Genomic DNA, 22,067 nt, shown 5'->3' with positions numbered 1-22,067 from the left:
TTCAGCTGAAAGTGACAGTGAGCGCGTGTCATTGGAGAGCACACGCACACACACCAAAATGCTAACAGTAGGAGTGGAATGCTGCGAGACACTGGTGCGAACCCCGGTGCACCACATGGACAGTGGGATATGTCGCCCTGCATAGGTAGTGGAAATACAGTTCCTGCCTTGCTTAGAATGCTTATAGTGGGCAAGGTCTGTCCTGTCAAAACCTCTGCCTCTATCACCGTACACATACGCCCAGTTGTACTGAATTACAACTCAGTGCTACTAATTGTTGCCAAAAGTGGGTAGGTTTGGAGACTTTTGCTGAGTCTTCTCACTGTCCACAGGCTAGTCAATTCTGTGAATACGGTCGCAGAGCATTCGGAATTTAACAGAGGACGCTAGAATTTTCCAATGATTTGAAGAATTGTCAAGCTTTGTCACAGGCTTTTGCGAATTCTCGAATATCGCCCAACTTGTTTCGCACCACTGAATTATGCCACATAACTTTACAGTATCACTGACAGAAGGGTCATGTTGCTTAATTAGCAAAGTATGACATTTTCAGACTTTGTGTTATGTGCTCGAGGCACTTGCACAGATGAGCAAATTTAGACATGAGTACGCACACACACCACGCAGGGACCTGCCGCAGAACTTGCAAATGTTACCGGCACGTGGGAATGGGCAATTACCGGGTCATTATGGCCCCGCTGGACCCAGTATTTGCCCATTCCCGGACGCTGGTAAAAAATGGTGCCGGTGCATCTGACATGCTCTGCTCGCAGGTGCCCGTCTGCCCGCCAGGTCCGACCTGGTGGGCGAAAAGGCACCCACAAGCAGAACTCGTAGTTTGCTGGTCCAGTAACTACGGTACTGGCAAGTTTACTGGTACCGTAGTTACCGGACCGGCAAACTTGTAATGAGGCCCTAGTGCTGCTTGATTTCGGCTTTTTCTGTCTCTGAACATTCATTTTTCACACAATGGCATCATTCGTCCCCTTAAACCTAAACTACTCTAATGGAACACAGTAATAGAATAATCAACCACTGACCTTAACATGTACTGTGCAATGTCATTTGCCAAACGTTATCCATCACAGCCATGATCTGGCAGCCACATCTGATATACCTATTAGCCCCCTCATTTGGAATAAATGGACTGTGCTGTGTTTAAGCTCTCTCATTCCCTGCATTTGTGGGGGTGTTTGCCAGGGATCAACTCTAGCACTTATTTCTGAGCCCTGCAACTTATTGTCTCAGGCTCAGTTTGATTATGATGTGGTGTTTCTGCAACTTTATTATTCTAACTGCCAGACACATAATTACCACCTATAGAATCAGGGCAACATGTAAATGATAATTGTGTTTAAAGACATACTTAAACATGTGTCTCATGTCAGACATGACAATTGCATTATTTTATGTGTATGTTGATTGGCATTTGTAAATCACACTTCTGCCGGAGTGAGTACATCCATCAACCACATTAAGCCGGTGGGAGATACAGCTTTAACCCCATATATGTTGACTGCATGGTGAGCAGCCTTCGGTGATGGCAAGAGTGGACGAGGAGCTGCCCATCAGGACCGGTCATAGGCGTATTAGAAAATATTTGAGCCCAGGCACTTCATTTTTTTTAAATTAAGCACTGGCGAATAGACTAATTTTCTATACCTGACCCAGTACCATTAACAATAATTTGCATTCCCAAGATACACCCAGGAAACTCTTCCCATGATCGCACTCTGTAGCTAGTTTATTCATAAATCATACATTTCTCTGTACAATAACAGCAAGACAATATCACAAAAAAGCATAATTTGATAAATAGAATCATCATTAAATATCCTATAAAAGCATCAATATTAATGTGAAATATATAGACTAGGCGTTAACTATTAAAATCGGCATTCAACATGATCAATCTATAGAATTGATTATTTGGTTGTATCCGACAGAGGTCCAATTTATTCCCAGCACCTACTTACGATTTTTGGGAAGTTCTTGATTCATATTTGAAACTATGTGATATTCCTTCTGTCGTCACTCTCATGCCACATGTTATCCTGTAATGCATTGTGTGTTTCTGTACAGAAGGATTTGTATTCTGCTGCACATCACTAAACCTGTTCAAAGAATGTAACGTCCAGGTAGGGAGGGTAGGCAGCCATCCTCCCAACATAGCTAATGAAAGAGCTGAGGCAGCTGTGGAATATTATCACTGGAGGGATGTACATATTTCTCAAACAGAACAGGAGACACATCTAAACGAACCAATGAGAATTTGGGAGATTCTACCTTAAAAATCATTTTTTAATTTAAATGACGAGTTTAAATGGTGCACTTTACAGCACACTTTTTAATGAAATACTGGGGTTAAAGACATAGAAAGTACAATTGGCTGTGCAAGTAAACACATGGAAAGATCCATAAAATACCAGGTCACCAACTTTATACAGGAGTGTTTTTCCAGTGCATTTTCGTGATGCCTTCAACCGCAATCCATGCCAGCATAGTCGTTATAAAACATGCTTCATGATTCCTGTGCCCAGGAGGTACACCAGTATGTTACCACGGTAAGAACGTGTTTCAAGCTGGTTGTACCAATATATGCTAGTAGTGGCACGATAAAAACACTCTGGCTGTGTTCAATAATACCAACATTAGAAAACAATGTCATACTGGCTGTGGCCATGTATGTCAGTATTGCCTCTGAAAGAACACATCAAATTGGCTTTGTCTAATTATGTCAATATTGAACACTTGTGTTGGCTATGCCCAGTTTTGTGATTATTTGCCATTGTAATAACACTCATTTTGTCTGTGCCGAGTAATGCCTGTATGTACCACTTAGAAGAATACTTTTGTTGGCTGTGCCCAGTAACCCCAGTATTTTCCAGTGTAACAACAAATGTTTTGACTGAGCCTGGCGATATTAACATTGCCCACTCTAATGACACTGATGATGGTTGGGCCGAATAATGCATTATTTGTCACTATAAGAACACTTCCATTAGCTGGTAACAGTAATGCCAGTATTTTCCACTGAGAGAACACTCATGTTGGCTGTACTTAGTAATGCTTTTACTTATCATTGTAAGAACAATTGTGATGCCTGTGCCCTTTCCTTTCGAGTATTTGCCTCTGTAAGTACACCCCTATTGGCTGTGTCTGATAATGTCAGTATGTTCCTTTGTAAGAACACTCATGTTGGTCATGTTGGTCAGGCCCAGTGATACCAATGTTTTCCATGTAAGGACCCTGATGCTCTCTGTGCCCAGTAATACCTGTAGATGCCGCTGGAAGTACAATGCTGTCAGCTTTCCCAGTGCTGCCATTATTTGCCAATGTAACAACATTCCAATGGGCTTTATCCAGTAAGGCCAGCATTGCCCTGCAAAACAGATTTCTGTAGCATGCAACAGGTCCCCTGCTCTCATCGAACACATGAAAAGAGAGGGGTGCCTACTGCCATGCCAAAGACATCTCACCCAGTGAGACACACTCACTCAGGAATTCATTCCCAATACATCACACACATACACATGTATATTATATATGCACACACTCATGCTCTCTCATTAATACACTTAACAAATGTGCACATCTTAATTCAAACACACATACACATTTACCAAACATGCATTTAAACATACATACATATACAGTCTTAAACACGTACATTGGCTTGGGCTTCAACAGTGACAACATCTCTTCTAGGACTTCCTCAGAGTGCTGGTAGTAGCACTATGCATGTAAGGGGTTACAAGACTCTCTTCACCCCTCCGATCCCTGATCCGAAATGATGCCAGGCTGTCGTCACAATGTTGACTCTGCCCTGCCCTGTGACAGGAAGGTAGAGGGAAGGGTGAAGATTTCTTCATTTTGGCCAATAGGGGAGATTATTGACTGACCCTTAAACATTATGAAGACTATTATGTCACAACAGGTTTCCTGATTGCCTTTCACAGGTCTGTGCATAAATCAGGGCCACGGTGGCAAAGATCCTCAGACCTGCCCATGCACAAAGCTCTGGAAGGTGCTAGGGAGAAAAGTCTTTGTATTATAAAGAATCTAAATATGTTCAGATTGTATACAAATTGAAAAACTACATTAGCATCATGAAGTGAGTGAAAACCCCTCCAGAAATCCCAAGCATCTATTATTGGTCAGACCCCATACTAACTTATAACATTCTCAAAACCTATGGTTTCTGTATATGGGCAAGCCACATACATGCAATTGTGAAATGTATACCACAACACCAGTTTTAAATGGTGCATTCAAAAGTTCAATTTGGATATACATTATTGGTTATAACTTCTGAACCCTTTGTGCGATTAGGAACTCGGATATAGATTAGGATTCAGCAGAAAAACAAGAAACAAATTAATATACAATTATGTACTAAAAGTATGATTTATGGATACTGTCCATATTTTCATAACTCCATCTTGCATTAAGTAGCAGAAACATACATTATATCTCCCGATTCGGAATATTATACATATCTGAATATGTATTGTTCAACAGTAGTGGATATAGAGAATTATACAAAAATGTATTTTCCAGTACAATGTTAATTCTGCTCCTGGCGGGGGGGGGGGTTATTTTGTACTTGACACATCCCCTTATGACACAAACAATTGAATAGACCAATAGAAGCATGGAAAGGGCCATGGTGGGTGTGAGAAAGTGAAGGGAGCCTGTCACAGGCTCTGACCAATCCAAAACTCTGTGTCAAATAGTGCTGCATAGGGCAGAGTTTTCAGGGAGTTTTATGGACAAACATAGGAAGAAGAGAGAGTTTTGGCAGAAAACACAGACATAAGAGAACCTGACCAACAGTAGAAAAGCAGATTGGATCCAGTTGGCTGTAACTGCTGTAGAAACCACCTTACAATTGCTGTTTCTCTCTTTCAGCTGAATGCAAAAATGTTTTCAAAGGCAGGGCTAGATTTCCCGAGAGGGAATTTGGTAGCAGGCGCTCAGAATGAAAGAAAAATGTCAGTATGCCGATACACCTGTGTGTCCAGTCAACAAACTTACCTATACTTATCCTGGACCACTGAAAGACAAACAAAAAGTGACTACCATAACCCAGGATTATTTTCAAAATGTTACCAAGAATTGGCTGAATCCCAGATTGCATGAAAGCCTATTTTGGGATCGATGACTGAAAAGCATATCACTGAAAATGGGAACGTAGTGCAAGGTGATCTATGATTCAAATTGTAACCCTAGCCAGCATCATCATAATAGGGCTATTCTCCTGCAATCTGGGATCTCCGAAGGCCTTAGACATCTCAAATTGAAATGAGGAAGGGCAACTCTTTGATTGGTATCTGAAGTCAATAAAGTAATTGAAATGTATTCCTTAAAAAAGGGAACCAGGGTTGTCGGGGTGAACCTGATTCCTTGAAAAAAAAATGAGTGAGTTAGTCCTTGCTGTCCTGGCATTAAAATAACAACAGAAACGTTTCTAAACTAAGCTGTTACAAATATTTTCAGTCCATCCAACACCACCAAAGAATCAAATAATATCCATGCCAAGCTTGGTGGGTTTCAGGTAGATATACTTATATACTGTAGATTGGTGGTTTTATACAAGTTAAATCAACAAATGTCAATCTATCTGCCCTGTTCTTTAGAGTAGTCATTAATATTTTTCTCTTGATGTGTGGATGTGTGTGCAGATTAGAATAAACTCAACAGTGATACAACAGCAGGCATGTTGTATTTTCTGCAAACAACCTGCTTCTATTAATGTGTAGCATTTTGGGCGACTTCCTCAGCATCCGAGGTTAGGGGACCACCTTCAATTGCTTGGTTGGTTATTTTTTTAATAAAAAAGAATGTATTCTGTTGGGTGTCCTGACCCACGTTTGAGCTATCATGCTGCAACATTTGGTGCTGTGGGCTTAGAAAATCCAAGATGGCCAAAAAGCCCACATGTACGCCAGAATAGGAAAACTGTGCAGTACTGGCATGGAAAACATCATGATGGCCAGAACTTCCCAGAAAATGCACAGGGAAATGCATGAAAAATAGGCTGCCACCCATTTTTGCCTAGGTTGTGAGCACAGGAGGGCACTGCCTAAAACCACCATTGGGCTACCCACACAGTAGCCTGAAACCATTGGGAATGGCAATGCTGATTGCCAAAAGCAACCTAGAACTGTGGGGAATTCATTTTCTTAAATCCCAAAAATGGTTGCATTACCAGTACTCACCACTATCAGAAAGCCGGCGTTTTAAAACCACCAGACTTGTGTGTAAAACTGAACATATGAAACAAAACCAGACCAAGGAAAGACTTGCTAAGAGGTGGATACAATGTAAAACTATACTCTGAAATGACTTGAAGGAAGTAATTATTTAATGTGTATGTAAAAATCGTAAGTGATTTAAACTGGGGGACAAAAAGTGACATTTTATCTGAAACCTGGCTTAATGAAGCTGAATTCTGCCTGACATCTACCCCCACAGGAGTTAAAACCTGCTCAGCCACTCTTCCCCTTGCCAAAAGGAGTTGTCACCTCTCTGATTAGATTAGGGGTGGAGCAGCTACAGGGAGTTGAACAAAGGCCTGTCCTGGGCCCAGGCAGATGGTTTATTAGGGTGGTCGTAAATGGCTTCCTTTTGAACAAAGCCCTTCCTTGACTCAGGCAGATGGTTTATAGGGGAGGTCGTAAAGTGGCTTCCTCTTGGCAGAAACGGGGAGGGGCAGCCCCTCTGAGGACAGGCTGAGCTTAAAGAAAGTGGCTAGACTGGTTTCTCCACCATGTGACCTGGGAAGACACACCCCTGTTGGCCAGAATATGATTTTAAGAAAGATGTGTAACTCATGGTGCGGACTTGTCAAAATTATCTAAATGATACCATAATTCTTGTGATTTTTCTGCCCACATTTTAAGAGGTTTTAGGACCTGGTGGTATGATCTGGGGGGTTGCTAGCGGAAAATAGGGTTTCACTCCAAATGTCTGCATGTTAAAAATCTGACACTTCATCAATTAATGTCCATACTCCTTGCGCACATGTGTGTAAATTTGGGTAAATGTCCGATATTGCAAAACCAGTTAAAAAGTGCAAAATGTTGCCATTTCTGAATGCAAGCCCCCAGGAAGAGCAGAGTTTGAACAGAGTATACCTCATGTGATATGTGATGGGTGCATGTAATTTTAAACAACTGTGTATCTGTGCAATATGTATTTGAATCAAATATAGATTTGTGGGCAAACTGACCAGGGGGGATCCTCTGACCCATAAAACCTACAGCATCACTCTGACTCACATTTCCTTCCCCCAATCATGGGAGAGGGGAGAATTGGGCCAATGACAAGTAGAGAGGGGCAGGCTTAGCTAGGCCTAGGCACACACCCATTTTCAAAACACATAAAAAGAGACTGCTGGGACAGGTAGAGACATTCAAATCCAGTTGCTGCAACGCGCTCTGCCGGACCACAAACATCCAGAAGATACCAGATCCAACACTTAGACTTTAAAACTCCAAAGAACTTGATTCAGAACTCAAAGCAAGGGCCTAAACCCACAAACTGAGAACTCTTCTCAGCAGGCCTCAGCATCCAGCAAACCTAACAGCGGTAGCAGCATCCAGGAGCCGTGCAGATCAGCTCTGTGTCCAGAGAAAGCTGTGCAGAAAGATCCAGGAGCTGTGCACAGACGCTGTACCCAGAGATCCAGGAGCCGGGCCAGGAGCAGTGTCAGACCAGATCAGCAGAGCAGAGACCAGACGCTGTGCGCAGAGACCGTCCGGGGCAAAACCAGAACCAAAGCCATCTTGACCCGATCCGTGAGACCTAGACCTTCCAAATACATTGTGAGTACAGCTAGGACGGTGTGAAACCAAATCTCTTAGTTTCCAGTGATATAATTCAATCTATTTAATCTAAGTAGAACTGCCTCCTAACTGTCACTTGTCAATTCCGCAGCCGCATAGCTGTCACCTGTCATTTTTAAAAGCTGTCACCTGTCAATTTGAGTTACTTTAAATTCGAAAAATGACCTTTACAAAATCGTTGATATCTTTGGAACCGTTTGGTTTAACTTTCCTCTGAAAGCTTAGAATCTTAGCTTTTCAACAAACCTAGAACCGACTTGCTACTCCTTATACTTTTGCCGTAATCGTGATTCACGCATTCGCGAATTTTGCCGCGATTCGCGATTTGGTTAAAAATCCAGCCACGTGTGTAAACAGCAGCTTCCTTGCTTTCCTTTGCCAAAAATTTCGTTTGCCTCTCAATCACCATCCCCGAATCATTGCTAAAGTGAGCCTGCACTCATCCCTAGTATCTCTCACTCTCCCTGAACCTCCTAAAGGGAATTAAAAGCATTTTCAGCATATTTCTCACTGCATTGTCACCATATTCAAAGCATTTTGCCTGTGTTTCAAAACTCCTATCTGTTGTATAAGCTGCTGGGGGGGAATTGAACTGAATTCTATTTGATTGCATTCCTAAGAACTGTGTGCTCTCATCTTCATCTCCTTACATTGCATAAAGGGGGGGTGAATTGTCCAAGAAAGTGATTACATTGTCTTTTGCTGAAATCCTATCAAGTTATTTTCTGTACTGCATTTTCATTCCACATTGCATCTATTTGAAACCATAAAAGTATTGTTGCTATCTTATCCATCCTATACCCACTCATCATTGATTTTAAAGAAGTGTGCTAGTGCCAGACTATCCATTATTGATTACTGCTCAGATTAAGTGTGATATTCAATTATGAATTCATTATAAAAGTGTGATATATATATATATATTGTTTAAATTCTCAAATAAACCTTTTAAACTTGCAAAACAGAACTACTTCTTGGCTCAGTGGGGTCAGGGGGATTCCAAGAGAGGGGTGTTATATAGGGGTAGTCATCCAGAACTCATGAACTGGACATAAAGATATATCAATAAGGGTTTCCATTCAGTATCCCAGACTAGGCATTGACTTAGCTGTAGTGTTGAATTGAATCCTCTTACAATTCAGATTAAAACAACTTGTTTCTTTCCCCAGATAGTGGTTAGGTATTGTTGAAGGGCGTGTTAATCCAAGGACATTTCTCCTTCATAGTAGTACGAAGAAAAATGTAAAGATATAACATGAATAGATCTCATTGCACCACTCCCCAGTTTTATGTTGCAAATCCACATGTATGACACAGATCCTAATTTATTTGGGAAGATCGTGTCTCTGTCAGTATAAGAGGATCCTCACCACCTCTGCACACATATCAAAATAACTCATAGAGTGTTCATCTGGACGGAAAGGATAGAGCAATCCATAGTACACTTGCCTTCCATGAGGAGGAGCTGCCACACCAATAGGAGTTAGGTTTTCCTTGCAGCCGAGTCATGCGCCGACGGGAAATGAGAACCACAGTGTGGGTGATAATAATCTACAATTATAACACCAATTGCCCAGCAATTTGAAACAGTTTGGAACTATATAAAACATTAAATAATGTACCATTAATATTATTATTATCTGATTCTGAAAGCAATAGACTGCCAAAGAAGACAATTAAAATCCTAATGATTTGAATAAAATAAAATCAAACTGAGTCAATTGAGCTGCAAGTTTGGGGGCCAATTGCTATATCACTATAAGCAGCACACAGTTTTATATACAGAACATTTGACTAATCAAACCTGACCAAGGCCAATGGAGGCACAAGAGATGTAAAAAAAGTGATAATTGAATATTGACTGTGTTTACGGGTATGTTGTTTACTGATTTTTCCACTTAATTCAAAAGTAGCATTATATTCATCGATGTATGTATTTATTTGTTAACTTACTTGGATTTTGTGACTCGGTGTATGTCAACCTTTGTCATGGCACCAAGGGAGGAAGGGTGATGGGGCGAGGGGTTGGGGATAGCAGGAAAGAAAAAGGCAGGTGAAAAATCTATTCAAACATAAAAGTTGCATTTGTAGATATTGGCTAAGATTTACAGAGTTGGCGTTTTCATGGTCACTTGCTGACAATAAGCAGTCCAGGGAAATGTCTAATTGTGAATCAGATGTGGCAGCAGAGCTGAGACAACAATGCCAGATATTAACAAGGATACCAAAAGGATGCTGCAATTCCAGTCAAACACAACTTGTTCTGTTGTTTACATTTAGGAATACCCAATTAGTAGTCATCTATTCAACTACTTGAGTTAAGCAGACAAAAGTAGATTGACACATCAGTCTACTGCAAAGAAGACATTATTTCTGAATGTTTTTTTTGCTAGGCAATGATTTGAAAAAAACTTCTGTAAAAATGAGTGTTGTTAAATTTCTCAACTCATTCCTTCTCTCACATTGGAGTTGGTGAACTGCACTTTTTAAGTTATTTCTCTAATTCTAGGATGAAAATGATAATCCTCCAACTTTCAGCAAACCATCCTACATCATCACAGTCGTGGAAGACATCATGGCAGGTACAGTGATCTTTTTTTAGCCTGATCACCTTTTTCCCACTCTCATGCTTGCTACTTTGCATTGGATCTGAATTCTGCACAGTTCTTATTTGAAAGAGGTGGTAATGGGAGGCATTGTGCACTGTTGTGGAATTCCCATCATGGCATACACACAAGTTAGAGCTGTCATTTTGCCTCTGTCCATGTGAACCTGTATGCTATCACTCTATATTACTCCATCACCTTGCTTCCCTCTCTCCCTACCCTCATGGACAACCCTAGAGCACTGTTCTGTCACCCCTCCATCTTTAATTAAGCATGATCTCCACCATCCCGTTTCTATGTTATTCTTTCCTGTCCATGTCATGGTTGATGTTTCCACCTTTCCCTGCAGCATCTGCTCTTCATGTCACATTCTTTTATCCCATTGTCAAGGACCCATGTCCTCCGCTCTGTTATCAATTTAACATTTTTTAAGCGTTTTTGTCCCAAAAATGCATTGCTTTCCTGTGATTTGTATAAGTAAATAAATGGAGAGGCCTCATCGGGTGCACTGGCTTCTGCCAACGTGAAAGGCTGGGAATGAAGAGGGAATGAGTGGTGTGCAATAACCCATTTAAAGTTCTTTGCTAGAGATGCTGCTTTGACCAGTTAAATAAAGCACATGCTTACACTTATAGTTAGAGCCCCAAATATACGTTTTGTGTATTTTTGAGTGGAAATACAGCATTGGGTAATTAATGTTTCTTTGTGTGGTAAGTCAAGAAGGATCCACAGAATACACAAACAAGTCAGCTCTCTGGCGCAAACAAGGTTTATTAACTTTTGTCAGTTTGGGGGTAGGGTCAACACCTCTGAGGGTATGGAGTCTTTCACCTACAACACAAGCTATTTTTCTCTGAGAAGAATCTAAACAAAGCAGTGCAGGATGGACAACTCAGAGTGTCAGAGGCATAATTAGAGGGAATACTAATCTTCACAGAATGTTCCATTCCAAGACAGAGTATGAGAGATGTAGCGCCCAGATGCTTCTTCTCAGTCTTGGTGCTAGGCACAGAGCATCCAGCCACTTCTTGTGAGCCCTGGTCCTAGGAATATAGAGCCCCCCGCTACTTGGCAATCGTGGTTCTACATATGTGGTGCCAGCCTCACTTCTTCACAACCTCTTACCAGAAAGAGGTTCTTCCACATTTTAAGACGCATATCAAGCCTAGTTATTCTGAGCTCTAGTTAATGGCCCGCCATCCTGGTCCCGTAGTAATCTCCTTCCAAAAAGTATTTCTTCCCCCTTGCTTAGCGTTTTCTCTCAGGCAGTGATAGTGTTACCCATCAGCCACAAGAAAAACTTCTTGGGCCTCTTGTTTCATCAGTGCCCATGTAGAGTTGTAAACAAGTACTTCAGTCTCTCTTACCGCAACTCGGCTCCTGACTGACATGAAGCCATCAGAAGCCCCTCAATACCTCCCATTATTAGGCTTATAAGGTCTCGGATAAGTTCTCTTATGACCACAAGCAAATGGATTGAGAGAGGTCGGTCTTGGCATCTCTCTTAGCCAGCCTTCCCTCAAACAAATCAGGAGGGATAAACAAAAGGGTGTGATGTGGTTGTCTGAGCCTAACAAAGCGCTCTTGAGAACTTTATTCATTTGGACATCCAAACCAAAGTTGGATACACAGAGAACTCCCAAATTCTTCACCTTGTTTGTAAAAGATAGAAATTGGAAGTATATGTTTGGAAGTGCTGAGAGACAAACAGGATTGGGGAGAAGACGGTGTCGACCCAACAGAAGCCCTTAACATTTAGGCCAATGTCTCTCCTCCTCATTCTAATACTCATCATGCCTCCAAGCATTCTACAAAATCAACTTGAGGGCTAGTGATAAACAGGCAAATGTGCATGTTTTAGTGTGCAAATGTTACGGCAGACCGAGGCATTCCAGAAGATTGGGAAGAGGCAGAGGTAGATGTTAAATAAAAGAGGGGAAGCGGGGACCCCTGAGAGATTTGGCACTGCGTATCTGGTCAAAGGGAGCAAAACTATCTCAAATGAACCCTTTATTCTCAGTTATGCAGGAAGGAATGAAACTAAGCAAAATGAGTCTGTGAGATGCTGGCCACTGAGCTGAGGCACTCTAGCAACGGTAGACCGTACTGAAAGCTGGTTACAGAGCTACCGTGACAAGTAGTGAAAGTGTCCCCTGCTCTGCCTTGGCCAAAATGTCATCCCACGCCATGGCAATCGCTCTTTCGGTGTCATGGCTGAGACATATGCCTGACTGGAAGACATTTCAGATTGTGGTGTTTTGCAGATATTAACATGTCTCACAGGTGCTTTCTTTAAAATCTAAGACACGCAGGGGAGACTTGTAATAGGTATAAAGCTATTAGGAACGAAATATTGCAATGGGATTTTTGTATTAGAAAATACGTCTTAGTGGCATGCGTCATTGCATTTCTGGGTTTTTCTAATGTACCTCCAATCTCCCTGATTGTTATTTCCTTGTTGGTAATTGTTTTTAATGAGCCCTGGGTTAATAGTAACAAAGGGCTTAAACAGTCAGGCAGAAGTCTTGCAGAAAAGTAGAGTCTGTGCTCATGAGGAGGAATTATGGTGTCTCTGTGAGCAGCTGTGGTCCATGATGAGGGTTTTCTGTGTCCATACCTTTGGATCTTTAGGACAGGATTGCTTGGGAGCACAGGACTGAATCTAAGAAATCCTCCTTTCACTACAACCAATTAGTACCTGGGGTGGGAAGAGCAACCAATCAGGTTTCTTGGATGGTGGGCTGAATCCCACGGTACAACCCTGCATTCCAAGCAGCCTGATGGCTGCTTCCCCCACCCCACCATCTTCCCTCTTCCTCCCTTCCCTTTAAAACGAATTTATCCCAAATTCCACTCCCCAGCCCCACTTACCTGCTTACTGCGGTGGCGACGAACACAGCCGTCGCTGTTTCACTCCGTATCGCTGCTGCTGGCTGCCATGGACATGGAAGAGGGGCTCCGTATGGAGCCCCACCTTCCAGCTCCATGGTGCCCATCTTGTGTAAGTATTTTCTTTCAATGAGTGGTACACTGCAAGGCCTCCGGTTCATTTGAAATAAAAATACTTTGTTCTTAGCACCCGGGTTTCCGATTTTGAAACCTGGGGTGCTAATAGCAATAATCACTCTTTCCAAGGGCTGGAACGGATGATAACGGCATTGGGGACCCTTGTTAAAGGCCCTCGTGCTTGTTCAAGCATTTGGAACGGGCGAGTGGGATGGAATTCATGGTCCCCAGAGTGCCTAAGCTGCCAGCAAGTTGGGTAACTAACGCACATTTGTCACAAATATTTCTGAGAATGCATCTAATTATGCAACATTTGATTTGTTGGCGGAAACATGTGAGGGTTACCTGGAATGCCATATTTTGCAGTATTTTTGAAAATCTGAATTCATTATTTTTCTATTTTATTTTTACCATTCCATTATCATTTTGAGGATGGAAACGTAATCTATACCAGTACTGTACACATTTTTTTAAATCACGCAAGGGTCCTTCCTGACCCTTTTGTGGACTGCAATGCATTGTAATGACAATGACAGAGTTTGGACATTGGAGAGTCCCAATTTTTCACCCCCTTTTGCAAGTAATCATTTTAATGAATGGTCCCAGGGGATAGTACAAGCAAAATGCGTTCGTCTTGGAAGCAAGACAACACCGAGCAACATAGCTTCCGTGCTTAGAGACTCGTCTCCAGTATTGTCATGTCATAACAGGTTAATTCATTAATTAATGCAACACTTCACTTTAGTGAAGAAAAAAAAAGGTTTTATAAACTTCCGGAAGGTTTTATAAACGTTTACCTCCGTCTTTAAGTGGAGTTAGAAATGGGGGGGAATATTGTGAGGTATTTTGATTCATAATACCACAATAACGGCCACACTATGCTTAATTTGTGCCGGTGTTTGCCGGTGGGCAACACCGCCACACTTTTTTGTGCACCGAAACTCATTTCGGTCCTCTAACGCTGCTGCCTGCCTTTCCCCGGCAGCACATGATCACCAGCGTATTTTTTTTTTGGCCTGCAGTGCCGACGTGCAGCCTGCAGGTCAGGTCACGGTCACGGCTCGGGTCCTTCGGCCGCTGGCCGAATCATATTTGACTCGTGTGGGCTGGTCTGATAAGACATAAAGATGTGCCGCCAAAATAAAAGTGTATACCACACACTGTCTGCTGCACGTCACGTCCATGGTGTTCATGTGTGTGTAGTGTAACTTTCAACAACTTTTTCTTTTCAATTTGCAGCTCTGCTCGATCTATAAAGGCAGCATTTAACTTTCAACTTGGGCCCCGGGCACAGCGCGCACAGAGGTGGGAAGTTGGGGAACAACTTGCTACATTATAACAGTTGTTTTAACTTAATTTCCACCAATCACAGCAGGCCTTGGCTATCAAGTGCCAGTGCTGGAAGTGTTGTCGCCCGCCAGCGTGGCACCACAGGCAGCTGCGCTGCCCGAACATTCGTACTAATTAATTAGACACGTGACATTGCCTGGGGAGCTGCCTAGGCTTTTGGCTGTCTAGTTCTGTTTCTCTACCCATGCGTTTTCTACCTGGTTGTGCGTGACGCCTTCGATGGAGGAGGAAGCAGCAAGAAGTGGCAACTCTCCACAAGTTCGACCCCTTTTCCCCTCTTCCAGAAGCCACGGCTAGGTGGGGACTGGGAGAACGCCTCTTGATCTGCTCCTTCACCAAGTTGCCTCTGCCCTGCTGCTGCACTTCCACAGTAATAGGAGTCAGGCAAGAGCCTCCCCGAGAGGTTGGGGCAAGCGGCACCCCCTGCGGATAGGATGCGGCCTGCCACTCTGGATGAGTACATGGGACACAGGGCAAAGTACTGGGGGCAAACATGCTGCAGTGGAGCCTGCTCGAATCTAACGAGGTGCCCTCCATCACCCCATGGGGACCACTGTGTACCGTCATTGCGGCAATGTGAGTGCTGTTTGCAATAGATAGCACTGCAGTCTGACCATTCACAGGGAAAATACAGAACAGATTAGATCAGTAACCGCTCCATAAAGAACCCCTTTGTTTACATTTAAGCTCCAGCAAGGCCTAAACCCAAGTGAACCTGGCGATGCTCCCGCCAATCCCCTCTGAATGAAACAATCGGGAGCCACAATGTGCGCTATTGATTTATTCGCATGTGTGGCCACTTCGTTTGGCTTTGGGAACGGGGGTGCGGGCGGTTGTGGAATACTTGCTCGTGAAGCAGGTCTAGCTCTGCCCAGGTGCGTGTTAATTGAGCAACGAGCAGGCATCTGCTGCCGCGCCTGTGTGTAGCACAGCAGTCTTCTGGTTATTGTTTATTGTTCAGACATTTTCTGAAAAGGACACCAGCAGAGTGCGGTTCAGAGGTTAAGCATGCATGGAGCACAGCAGTAGTAGCCGAGGACACTTGCCACTAGGCAGAATCTCTTTGCAGGGAGAGAACACGGGGAGTTGTTTCTTAGAAGGGTGCACCCGTTTAGGTGCTATTTGAGATAACAGATCAGGACATCATTTAACGGGGGAGTTTATACTGGAAGCCCAAATTTCCCATAGGGTACTTTGGTGAAGAGAACATGGCATGAGTCTCTTATGGGAGACCTGTGGTGTGACTAAAAGACGTGCAGCAAACTCATGACGACTAGTGTCATTATTATCTCTTTTGCAGGAGAGAGATGCCCGCACAGATAGCATGGGCGTTACCCCCATTGAGCTCCAAGCAGGTTAAGTTTTTCACCTACAAGAGTTTAACACCTCCAAACCTCTCACAAATAAATAATGATCTATCCCATTCCCGGCCATCCCCCACAAAAACCCATGCCATGTGCCGCGGCAGTTGCCTGCTCTGGATGAATTACACGCATCTTCAGAGCCCATAATAAAAATCTACTTGCATGCCAGGAAACCTGCATAATTCCTTGGGCTTCAAGTGGCTCTGCTGCCCGTAGCAAGATTGTATATTTGTTTCTGTCTTTTATGATCTGCCTACTACCGACACAATGAGCTACCCGATGATATATGAGATGTAGGGTACGTTTTTTTAAAGTTGATGATTTGCTATAGGTAGCCTGGACATCATGTGTGCACCCCTATTGATTTTCTCATTATAACATACATGATTTATAATGTGAGTTGCAAAACTACAAATCCCAGAATGCAATGAAAAAACACTGAATGAGAATATCACAAGTGACATAGGGCATTTTTTCAAGTAGGTTATAAAGAAACCTAGAAAGTGAATGTAAACAAGCATTGGCAATGCCAACAGTTTGGGCCTTTGTGTAGGCACGAGAAAGGCACTTGCCAGGCACATCCATAGTTGTATAAACTGGCCATTGATGGGAGCAGGTGCACAATGGTGTGAGTATCTGGGAATCTAATAGCAGTGCCTGGCAGATGCCTAATACCTATCCATAAACCAAAACTGCTGGCTTTGCCAATACTTGTTTTAACAGGACTTAAGTGAAGGACCCGCAGAGTGCTTATAAATTGAGTGTCTGAAGGAAGACCTGGTAAGACATTTTTATTATACCAGTAGCGGCTTTACAACTCCAATTAAGTCATTAACTCTCAGAAGACTACTTTGAAAAAGCACTGGCAGGGCCTTTGAGTGTAAAGTTTGATGGTAACGCTTGAGTAAAGTGAGCTCAAAGAGTTGTATCGAGGAGGTGTTTTGTGCAGGGAGGAGCAGGAATGGGCTGGGAATGGCCAAGGGATTAGCATGGCCATTAGCAGTCAATGTGAAGGCACATAAGAGGGTAGGGCAAGGCCCAGGAGCCAGGCAAGTGTACGCTTCTATCACAGATGGGTGCAGATACATTGCATCACATGCACCGAGTGTTTAGGAAAAATGCATGATTCCTGACATGAATTCCAGAGCATAGATGACATGCTAATGATGTGGGACGTTTCGTTTGGATTCTACTGGATGACATACTGTATTGTAGGCTTAACGGCTTAACGTATATTTACTTCCTCAACCCATGTGTGCTCCTTCCCCATCCATCCCACTACTAGCCCGTGCCAGCAGTTGCTGCAGCGCCAAACATGTGATGGGCTGGTGGTGGGCCGATCTAGCACTGAGCCGGCCCGGGTGGCACGCATCACGGGCGGCGCCCGACAGTGCCAGGGTTAGGGGGCCAAGATTTTGTGGGCCTGGCATTTTTTTTTTTTTACAAATTAAGCACTGTACGTATTACCATATATATAACATACAGTAATTATGCCAGGCCAATAATAATGTGTGTGTGTTGATAAAAGGCGGTATTTGGAATTGCAGACTGTTTTATTCCTAAAGAGGGCCTTTAGTATCTGTGGAGTTAAAGATTGACCTTGCAGTTTGCAGTCAGTGATTAAAACTGCGGTCAGTGATTTAAATTATTCAACACCATACCCCTGCTAACCTCCTAGCGCTGCCTGTCCTGTTTTATATGTTCAGTCCGACTGTGTTACTGTCTGCGCCCTGATGCATGTGGGCTGCCGGCGCATTACCAATATATAAATAAATAAATAAAATAAACCAGAAGAAATTCAGGTTCACGCCTTCTAGTCCTTTCGGATCTCTCCCTTTCCTCCCATGGCTGTACTGTCATATAGCCTCATAAAATGGGAGGTCATATAAAGGGAGGCAACAACTGGCAGATGTGAGTGGAGTCATAATGGTCCCATGCAAAATTGAACAGACTGACGAGCAACCACAAGTTGAGACTCCATTCCACCCCACCCCTAAACTCCCCCCAATCATTTGGAGTCAAAGCCGAAAAAACACTTTCTGAATTGAAAGCTATTAAGCATTCTGTATATTATAAACCAACCGTTCCTGCAACAAACTCTTAACCGGTGGAAAGACCATCCTTCAGCCAGCACCGTAATTTGGGCCGGGATGAGATTAACTCAACAGTTCAACGCGTAGGAGAGTGGGAAAGTAAAACCAGGGCTAGCGTAGAGCTTTCACCACCGAGTTTCTACTACACAAATATTTTGAAAAGGAATCAGCCAAGACAGGAAGTCGCCTTTTGCTGCAGATATCTTGGCCAGTGGTCATCCTGAATTGCAAATGCATGTCTCACCCAGATCTGGTGCCCTACAGATGATGGCAGGTTGTACACGCAACTGAATGGTGGCGGTCTACATAAACTAAGACTACGGTCGCCACATGTTGGTCCTTGAGAGCCTTTTAGAAGACGTTCCGAAGCGCCGCAAAGGAAAGAAATATACTAGGCTGATGAAGGCTCAGAGACGCAAGCCTCAGAGCAGGAAAAGAATGTAAACTTTATATGAGGAAGCTTTCCTGTGAGAGGAATGGGACCTTATTTAAAATCGTATAATAATCAGTTCAGTCGTGAAAACACTGTATATTGTTGGCATCTTTTTATGGGGAGGACAGGATATGAATTGCAAATATTACCTCACTTTGTTCTACTGGAAATGTGTTGAGATTTTAAAGTAAATATACGAAGGTGTGCTGTAAAGATATGGAGAACATTACAGTGCATAAAGAGAATGTATTCTAAGGTTCTTAGATATGCATAATTGCAGCACACATGTTTTTGTGTTTCTATGTTGTAATGTAATGTATCATGTTGTATCAGCTATTTCTTATATGTGGTTTTAATGGTGTGAACCTGCTCCCTTTTAATGTGAAACGTGTTTAACTCTTTGGTGTAATGTTTTTATATCGTATATACAAAACCTACTGGTTATATGCATATTAATTAAATAAAATAAATCAATAAATGAGATCACATCTTTTGCTCCTCAGGTATTGGAAACACCTGAACATGCGCCATGTTGGGTATAGGATAGACATAGGCAGATCAATAAGCTGCTAATGGCACAGGGTATGAAACGAGGATGTTTGCGTGTAGATTCATGAAATTATTGTAAATACATGTGTGCATACACTGAAAATAATTGAGAATGCCTTGACCGGAACTTGGGGTTGCTCTATATCGGTATATTTACAGTCTGAACGTTTAGCAGGAAACCTTTTGTCATTGTAGTGTGGAGATATGAGATACGTCTCCCTCTTTGCCTATTTATTTCAGAAATTAGTCCTCAAATCCTGCAACCATTTTTGCAGAAAATGAACAATGAGTAAACTTGGGGAAAGCTGGTGGATAATTAAGGTGTGGTTCTCCGAATGTGCGGGAAACACAAAGATATAAGGTCCTAGTAGAGTACTAATTGGCAATATATTGCTATGTTTCTAAGGTTACTTAAATTCTGTATTCACAACTGAACCTATTATCTAAATAGACAGATGACCTATTTTTCATTTGGTGATTTTGCAAGTTGTTTATTGCTTCCTAACCCTTGCCTATGTTTTACAAGGTCATGTGCAATTCCTCATTCTTCTTTTGCATTCCCAAATGTAAAGTGGGTCCCATCAAGCGTGGGGAAAATGTAGCTCTTCTGATGCTTTATTTAATGACTCCCATGAGCCTCACGGTTGACTCTGCTGGCTAGGAATGATGGGGATTGTAGGAAAAAAACATATTGACAACCGCAGGTCTCTACCCGCACCACTGAACTAAATGCCCTGCCCTTCAGGTTCCAACAGTCTTGTTTCTGTCCAACATAACACTCTGCATAAGCTAAGATCACACCCATTACTGTGTGCACTCCAATACCTGCACCATTTTAAAGGGCTCCCGCTCATGCCCAATTATCATCAATGAAGCTCATCGATTGAGATTAACATTGTGTTTTTTCGGGAGGTGTAGTTGTTACCCCATGACATATTTAGTGTTAAGTGTGATAACTACAAAGTTCTATATTTGCTTAACCCACAAAAACATTTCATGAGCTGACTCATAAGTCAACCGATCGCTTTTTGCTCCTAACCCTTCACTTGGTGAAGCCGTGTGTGTCCTCATGAGTTGAGACTTGACCAAGTGACCCAGCGGGGCAAGGTTGTCCCATGGAGAAATGGCTGCATGTCCACGACTGTGTGCATGAACTCAGATGGTCCCCAGCCCTGGCTAGGCAAGTGAAGACAGATGCAAGGACAAAACAAACCACACATAGCCCTACACAACAGCACCTGGGAATCTACCAATCTGCAAATCACGGCCAAGCTCAACGAACGGTGCAAAGCGAACTGAAGCTGTCCACAGGACATCACAACTCTTGCTTTACCTATTCCAGCTATACCTGCTAAACCCCCGACTCTTAACTTTCAGATCTGCTAGAGCGCCAGGGGGCCACCTTGGTGGTGATACTGCGTGGTACAAATGATCTTTGCATTAAGATTAACAGGTGAAGGGATCCTGGCATCAAGACACAATAATGCAGATGCATCTATAGGGAAGTTGGGGGGGGGGGTGGGGTTGAGGGGGCTATAGCACTGGATCTTTTGGTTGTAGCCCTGGATAGAAGCTCAAGGGCTACAACCAAAAGGCTAGCGAGCCACGAGTCCCGACAGTCCCGACATTAGCGAAGCCCTGGATCTTTTACAAACCTAGCAACGCCCCTGCAATAAAGCAAACATAGCCTAAGTAATGCTAGTGAAGTCCTGGAGTGTAAAGGTGTGAACATTGGTATTGAAAGATCTAATCGCCTGTGTTGACTGTGTGGAGGAAATGCCATAGAAACCCTAGAGCATATATTGGTTTACTGCAAAAGTCTGTGCAAGATCAGAGCTAAGGACTTTTTTTAGATTGATTAAATTATAATCGTATATTTTATATAACATTTAATTGTAAACAGTTTGTAGAATCAATTGTTAGTGATAGAGAATACTGTGATATTTTTATACTTGGTATGTAGTAGCATTAGTTTGATGACATTTTGATATTTATGTGTTTTCATGCTCTTTGTAATGTATATTCAAAGCCACCTTGGCTAGATACATATTAAATCAAAATAAATAAATAACCTAAGTATTGCTAATAAAGAAATACACTCCCACAGCTATGTCTACGGCAGCAGCAAGTTATGCACTATTGCCGGGGGGAGCAAACTCGAAAACAAGACACAAATCATGATGATAATATTGCGCTTAGAGTATTCTGGCATTTCAGGTGGCAGAGTTTGTGATGCTGTTAAACACTTTTACTGGTTTTCCTCCTGCTGCAAATGTCAGCAATGTATACGTCCCGTAGAGCAGCATCCCACTTAACGTGCAGTGCACCTGTGAAATAACTGGAATGTGAGGTCAATGTCGAACATTATGATAATCCAGGGTAACTTCAAATATTATTGTTCTTATGTGTTAACACATTTAGGTTCCAGCCCCACTCTAATGCATGACCATTTTGTGGACGGGATTCATCAGTTGTACTGCTCTTTTTTGGGGGGAAACTATGGTCTCCACTTGCTAGAAAATCTGCCAGTGAAAAGCTGCTAATTCTTAAATCTTACTTAAATCATTTCCAAAACATGCGGTATTCCTTTGTCCTTCTAAATTGGTTGCATGTTCCTTTCTCTAATACAAGTTGTCTTCAAATTAATATTCAACATTCTAGATGAAAAGGCTTCCCCCAAGCCCAGCAGTCCAATTAGATGGCATTGTGCACTCATTCTCTTCCACCCAGCATTCTGTTTGCTGATGGGAAATTGCACTCCGTCCAGAAACGGCAAGCAATTAGGGACACTTCGTGCCCAGCACTTGAAGCCACTG

The 22,067-nt window shown here is 42.7% G+C and overlaps 1 protein-coding gene across 1 annotated transcript in view; it reads left to right on the top strand.

Moving 5' to 3' along the window:
• CDH23 (cadherin related 23) overlaps positions 1-22,067 on the top strand; it is a 3,939,560-nt gene that overhangs the window by 2,439,633 nt on the left and 1,477,860 nt on the right. The window contains exon 18 of the mRNA XM_069610726.1: positions 10,360-10,432. Coding sequence (XP_069466827.1) covers positions 10,360-10,432 — 73 coding nt within the window. The remainder of the gene's footprint in view (positions 1-10,359; positions 10,433-22,067) is intronic.

Source organism: Ambystoma mexicanum, chromosome 8 (genome assembly GCF_040938575.1).
Source record: "Ambystoma mexicanum isolate Mex_15411 chromosome 8, UKY_AmexF1_1, whole genome shotgun sequence".
Lineage (NCBI taxonomy): Eukaryota > Metazoa > Chordata > Amphibia > Caudata > Ambystomatidae > Ambystoma > Ambystoma mexicanum.
The sequence above is the reverse complement of the archived record's forward strand: the minus strand, read 5'-3'. Positions and strand labels throughout refer to the sequence as shown.